The 6,825-nt window shown below is 37.4% G+C and overlaps 1 protein-coding gene across 1 annotated transcript; it reads left to right on the top strand.

Moving 5' to 3' along the window:
- Positions 1-1,045: 1,045 nt before the first annotated feature.
- On the top strand, positions 1,046-5,708 carry LOC118739348 (putative phosphatidate phosphatase). Its single transcript, XM_036470613.1, has 2 exons — positions 1,046-1,232; positions 2,294-5,708. The coding sequence occupies exon 2, from the start codon at positions 2,843-2,845 to the stop codon at positions 3,887-3,889; it is 1,047 nt and encodes a 348-aa protein (XP_036326506.1). The 5' UTR covers positions 1,046-1,232; positions 2,294-2,842; the 3' UTR covers positions 3,890-5,708.
- The last annotated feature ends 1,117 nt before the right edge of the window (positions 5,709-6,825 follow it).

Here is a 6,825-nt window from a genome sequence, read left to right as displayed (position 1 = left end):
ATCAGGAAATTCTGAGTAAGAAATATGTTTATCTACTTAAATGAGTCCAAGAAATCGTTCTCTCATCGTATCCTATCCAACCAATTTTCGTCTACACTGTAAACTACTTAGTTGGTGTCATCTCATTACTGGCGTATGCTTCACTTTCTCGCATTATTATTATAACGTTGCTTTTTTTAAATGGTACAGGAAAAAGGTGCGCATCGTGGCCCACCCACTAGACTGCGCAACAACGCATTTCTCACGACTCTTAGTTAATTCAGTTGAGGTGTGCGCGCCAATATCGCTTACGACAGCGGCTGAAAGCTCCGATGATTAAGTACTCGACGGTGTACGTTATCAACGCGCAAACTGTGTGACAAAGAAACAAATCTACATGCATAAATATCAATAAATAAAATACAATTGCATACATACAAACAATCTCACATACATATGTATGTACGTTGATTTGAGAGCCGTGCACGAGCGTCGACGCTACTGATTCCACCAGCGCCTTAGCTATGTTCATCAGCGCAGCCGGAGGCGCAGTCGCCATTAGCTAGCCGTCGCTGCTTTTTGATAAGAATATCGGCTTACGCGCCAGCGATTTGAAATTTAATAACAACAGTACAAAAGTTCTTGTTGGGCGTCCCTCAGCTGAGAGCAAAGTGAAAGGAAAGTAAACTGATTATATATGAAAAAGAAACTAACAAAAACACTAAGGGTAATAAGTTTTCAAAGCGCTTGGTTTGTTTTGATATTAATACAAAGTTGCGGTTCTGTTTTTTGTTTTACACTTTTGCTATTCATTTTCACGCCAGCCATTGACAGCATTTTTGTTGTGTTTTGTTTTAGGTGTGTGCAGGCAGCTTGCGACGCGGCGCGCCGCTGTGCGACTAACCACATTTAAGACGCCGCGCTGGCAGCTACTGTGGCGTTAAAGTCGCTGTCGCGCCGACGCTGGTGTGCAGTTGAGTCGACACGCTGCGCTGTCCGTTGCTGCTCCCGTCCATGGCTAGATCGCCAGCGAAACGCTTTGACAAACAGCAGTCAGTTGCTGAGCGTGAACGCGCGCGTGTGATGATCATTTTGGCGTGCGAAAAAGAAATTATAAATATCAACTAATGACAACAATAAGAAATAGTATAATAGATGAAATTCAATGAGACAAAACAAATATCAGAGCGGTCAAAGGTTGAAGCGCGTTGCCGGAAAAATTTGCGAATGACATTGTAGCAGCTAATGAGGAAGTGAGTGAAGAGGATAATATAGAGGAAATGTTTTGTTAAAAGAAAGTGACTGGCTTGCAAATAAATGCTAAAATTATTTTTGTGCGTGTGTTAAAGAGTTTAATATTTATTGCGAAACAAATTTTAAACTTTTACATATAATGAGTGAAAAAACTATAAGCCTCAAAATTATATAAAAAGATTAACATAATTTTAATCACAGTAATATTTGTGAATATATGTATGTATGTATATTCTTTTTTGTATTAAAAAACTTAGGTCAAATCATTGCTAAGAACACCAAAGAATCGAAACATTAAAAGTATAACAAAAATTTAACTAGAATCTGAAAAATGAAAAAGTAATAAAATTACGAGAATTAAACATCTTAAGATCATATTATAGAAAATGTATGTCAGATAAAAATTAAAAAAAAAAATAGATTGTTTTATTTTTGATTTTTTATTTGGAAAACGATTAAATAAATAAATTAATTAATTTAAATGAAATTAAATAAAAATTTAACTAAGCAAAATAAAAATATAAAAACCCAAAAAATTTTTTGTAGTTGTATAAGATTTCTTTCATTTAACCAATTTAAAATTTACGAGGTAATTTAATTAAAATTTATAATAAGAAAATGTGCTTGAAATTTTTTATTGTTTAAAAATTATGTTCATTTAAAAATTGACATTAAATGATGAGTTAAAAAGAATATGCGTTAAAATAACATAAAATATATGGCCATTTAAAAACGGGACAAGAGTTTTTGACAATTTCACCACTCGAAATCAATGATTCATCATTCAATAACTGGACATATTTCTTTGTCCACCTAAAGACTTAACATACATTTTGACTTATTGATAACTGAACACAACTTTTTGTTAACTGGAAAATTGGACATTTATTATTGGTGTTATAAAACTGGGTGTGCTTCAAAGCTACCACATTTTTATTTCTAGTTCTGCTTTCTAGAATTCCAACTGCACATACATACATGCATAAATTAAACACAAAATATTAAAGAATTTTATATCATTAAAAACAAAAATATTAATCGTCTCATTAATAATTTCCAGTTTGTTTTAATGCTGAAACAAAAATTCATACAAAACGAAAACGCGCAATTTGCTTATCAACCGTGGCGATCTACCCAAGAGACTGCACAGCGGAAAAAATCGCCTAATCATCGACTCTAAAATAACAATAAACCGAAAGGTGCGGCTGCTGTGAGGAGAAATTTAGAAAGCCGGAAGAAAAAGTAAAAACAATTCAGTATTTGAAACGTTTTTGCAAAATAAAGACTCTTATCGCCAAAGAAATTTCCACAAAGTGTAACTGTCAGCAACAGATAAACACAGACAAATAAGAAAAACTTAAGAAGTGAATAAACATTTTGAAGAGATTTTGAAAACCCTAGTGCCAGAACTAGTGAAGTGAAAAGAAATATCCGTAAGAAATCTGAGTTGTCAGAAAGCTCATCGCCGTACTTAAAAAAGCTGCTCACATTTGTGGTACAAATTCTGGGCGCTACAAGGCGCACGCCCCCGATCACTACGCAATCCCTTCGCAACTCAACGTCGTCAATTGCGACACTTCCGCCATCCACTACCGCTCACCTCGCTAACATGCGCGCCTTCCAACGCGGCTTCTTCTGCGCCGATCTCTCGCTGCGCTATCCCTATCGCGAGTGCACGATCACCGTATCCATGCTGCTGATCTACACAGTACTCCTTCCCATGCTCTTCATCAGCGTCGTTGAAATAATGCGCATCTGCAAGTGTTTTCGATTGCGCAAGTACATTACCAACCTGGCGCGCAGTTTGGCGACCTTCAGTTACGGTTTCATCGCCACCTATCTGACCACAGAGTTGGGCAAAAATGTGGTGGGCCGCCTGCGTCCACACTTCTACACCGCCTGCCAGCCGCGCTTGGCCGACGGCAGCTCCTGCGAGAGTGCCTACCAGCAGCTAGTGGGCGGCGGCGTCTACGTTGAACACTACTATTGCTCCAATCGCAATTTGAGCGCGCGTCAGCTGCGCGAACTGCACGTGTCGTTCCCGAGCGCACACTCTTCGCTCGCCTTCTACGCCATGTTGCTGCTATGTTTCTATTTGCACGCGGTGTGGCATGGACGTGGCACTACGCGCGTACTACGTCACATACTACAGTTCCTGTTGCTGTTGGTGGGCTGTTATATCGCGCTAAGCCGCGTACGCGACTACTGGCATCACTGGTCGGACGTGCTGGCAGGCGCGTTGTTGGGACTTGTGTACGCCGTCTTGACAGCGGTCTATGTAGGGCGCATGCTGCGTGCGAACTTTGCGGAAGCGTGTACGACACCGAAGCATAAGAAACATCAGGCGCAGCAGCAGTACAAGGTGACAAACCAACAACAGCGCCCGCATGCGCACCACCATCCACTCGCGTCATCACATCAACACCTGACGCCGCATGATGCGCGCAGTCGCATGCTATTAGTGGCGGCTAGTGGCAGTGTTACCAACTTGCAGCAGCAACAATTGCTGGCAACAGCGCACGAGGAGCACGAGAAGCACGAAAAACAACAGTTGCACGAACAAGTGAAGGAGCATTTAATGGAGCGCGGCAGCATAGGCGGCGGCGGTGGCGGGGACTGTGAATGGAAACTGCAGGCGGTTGTTTTGCCAACGTAATTGCAAACAATGCGAAGCGCCGTGGTGGAGGGAGCGTGCATTGTGGCACGCGGGAATGAGGACGGAGAAGCGAAACTGCGAAATTGATGGCGGAACAAATCTGTAAACACATTACATGTCGGCAAGCATTGTGATAAGAGTGACGAAGAAAAACGCCCCCTTTTTGCACGCGGCTAAATGTGCAAAAAAAAACGGTGAGGCAGCAGAAGCGTGGCTAAAGTGAGAGTGGAATTATGAGAGTTTTTAAAACTAATGTGGTGTAAAAGAGCGGATTTCTATTGGAAAATGCGCCAACGATAATTGAAAAAAAATTAGAGAATCATGAGGGGGTCAGGACCCCTTCCTAGAAAAAAGAGGCTTTTAAACATGTATACGTAGGCTGAGCAGCAAAATATTGATATTTTTCAAAAATGACTCTGCGACCCCCTTGAATCCCCCTACACTACGCCCATGTTCGCTGACGCAAATGAAGTCTGCATGCGAGTAACACTAAAGCACATATGATATTTGCAACAAAAGCACCAAACAAAAACAACAAAAGCTAAGCAGCCTTCAATAACCGTACATAATTACGGGCCAAGCAGCCAACCAACCATCCAGCCGAAAAAAGTGTTTTTAAGTAAAAAGGCAAAAAATTCACCATTGACTATTATTGTGCAACAAAAAGTGGCCAAATCTGAAAGCACCAAAAAGGCATTGCAATTTCCTCAGCTGCAGTGGCGTCCGCAGTGTTTCAAGCACACATGTATGTACATGTGTATTTAAGTAGGTTCGGCTTGATATGGCAACATCAGCCAGCGTGACAGCGCCAGAGCAAGTAGCCAGTAGCGACAGCGGCCGCGTGCCTTTGCTCTGAAAAGTTGCATGCCGCGTACGAACGCAACAACAGCAGGCGCGAGTTGACGTGTGAGTGAGTCACCAGCAACCGAGCTTGGAAATACGTATGTATGTATATTTATATAAGGAGCATATATCTACTAAAAAATATATGTATGTACATATATGCATATGTAAATATGTAAATATGTGTATAAATGGGAGTGTGTTGGCGCTGTTGGAGTTTGTTCCCCTTTGGCTGAGCTGTGGTGCAACAACCAAAACAGCAACTAGGAAAAAAACAGCAGCTACTTACAGCACAAAAAAAAAAATAAAAAATTAAGAAAATTACAAAAAACAAAAAGCAATAAGAAACAATAGTAACAGCAGCCATAACAACAACGATATCAGTTAAAGTAGCAGAGAAGAAAAAAGTCAGAAAAACAGCGTCAGCGTTCAACGGCAACGAAAATAATAAAAGAAAAGCATAGCTTTGTAATAGTTAATATATTTATATGAATGTCTGTTTGTAAACCTATCTCTCTGTATGTAAATACATATGTAAAGAAAATGTAGTATGCATAAAATATTGTAAAACATAAAAATGAGGCAGCTGCCAAAGAGCAGTTTCAATATGTTAGTAATGCATTCCTTAGTTTGTACAATTTTTTGTATGTATGTATGTTGTATGTCGTTTAATGTATGAATGTATTTAACTGACACTTTGCGTCTATATTTTAAGCAATTCATTGTGTACCCAGTGCACTAACACTGCGACCGATCAATCAATCGTTCCATCAACTCGGACATATAAATTTAAATGAATTATATCCTCATAATTTATACGCTAAACTACTTAAGTACCTTGGTTTCCTGCTATTACTAGTTAGCTAGTATACATACATATGTATATACATAAGTAGTTAGATATGGAAATGTGTATATATGAAGGTATAAAAGTTAACGGAGACATAACTTACATACATTTAAGTAGTTCAGCATAAATTAATTAATTAAAGAAAATGCTGTGCTTGCGTTAATTAAATAAAACAATAAACGTACATACTTACTTACATATTTTCATTACGAAAAACTTGCTTGAAAACTTTTTTTTAATTTTTCAAAATTTTCGGTAAGTATTTGTTGTTGCGCTTTTCAGTTGGGCCTACCATGTAACTTTACCTCTATGAGTTCTTTTGCCGAGGATATGCCTATGTACTTTTCTATTCTTGGATAAAAACAACCATCTCAATTGACTTCCGGTTAATGCTAATTTTAATGATAATTTTAGAAATATACATATGTATGTTTATTTCATCAATATATATTTTAAATTGCATCGAAATAATTTTTATTATTTTAATAGGTGCCTTTTTTATTATTCACGTTATTTTTATCTTCGAATTGTTTTCGATATTGTTATAAGTGATATATTAATACTTTTATTGATATATTTTTTAAAACTGTAATAAATAACAATTAGTTGTTTCAAGTTTACTTTGTAATATTTTTGGATGTTTTCGATATTTTTATATGCGATGCGCCAATACTTATTCGATATCTCAACAACCTTTCATTTTTTATTATTATTTTTTTTTGAAATTGTTATCGATAAATTATTCATATTTTTATTATAATTTCTTTTTCAATATTCGTATAGATAATACGTAGAAACGCTCACCGGTGTATATCTACATTTACATTTTCTTTCGTTTAATTTTTTTTAATTCATAGAAAAAATTTAATCAAATATTAGTTTTTAATGTTTAATCGATTTATGATTTTAGGGATATTTTAGTCTTTAATTTCGTGACATTTTTATCGATATGCGTACTTATTTTTGTTTTCGATTATACATATATATCTAAAAATATTATAAAGGAAAGTCGAGATTATTTGTACGCGGTAATCTCGAAAACTACTGGACGGATTTTAACGAGATTTTCTCTAATATATTCCATATCGATAGGAGAGTGACCATAAGAATTTTAATAGGGTTGCCAACTGTTAAGAAAATTACTATATTCAGTTCTAATAAGCGTAATTCTGCACCGTCACTGTCAAATGAAAAGACAGCCTCTGGATGTGTAATAATGTATTATTTTTCTGAGTAGGGTTGC

Source organism: Rhagoletis pomonella, unplaced genomic scaffold, assembly GCF_013731165.1.
Source record: "Rhagoletis pomonella isolate Grant_MI unplaced genomic scaffold, Rhpom_1.0 Rhpom_scaffold_00005, whole genome shotgun sequence".
Taxonomy (NCBI): domain Eukaryota; kingdom Metazoa; phylum Arthropoda; class Insecta; order Diptera; family Tephritidae; genus Rhagoletis; species Rhagoletis pomonella.
This window is presented reverse-complemented; position numbering and strand designations above follow the sequence as displayed.

Excerpts from the sequence above, each read along its gene's own strand:
- LOC118739348 (XM_036470613.1), top strand. The coding sequence starts at position 2,843 with ATGCGCGCCTTCCAACGCGGCTTCTTCTGCGCCGATCTCTCGCTGCGC.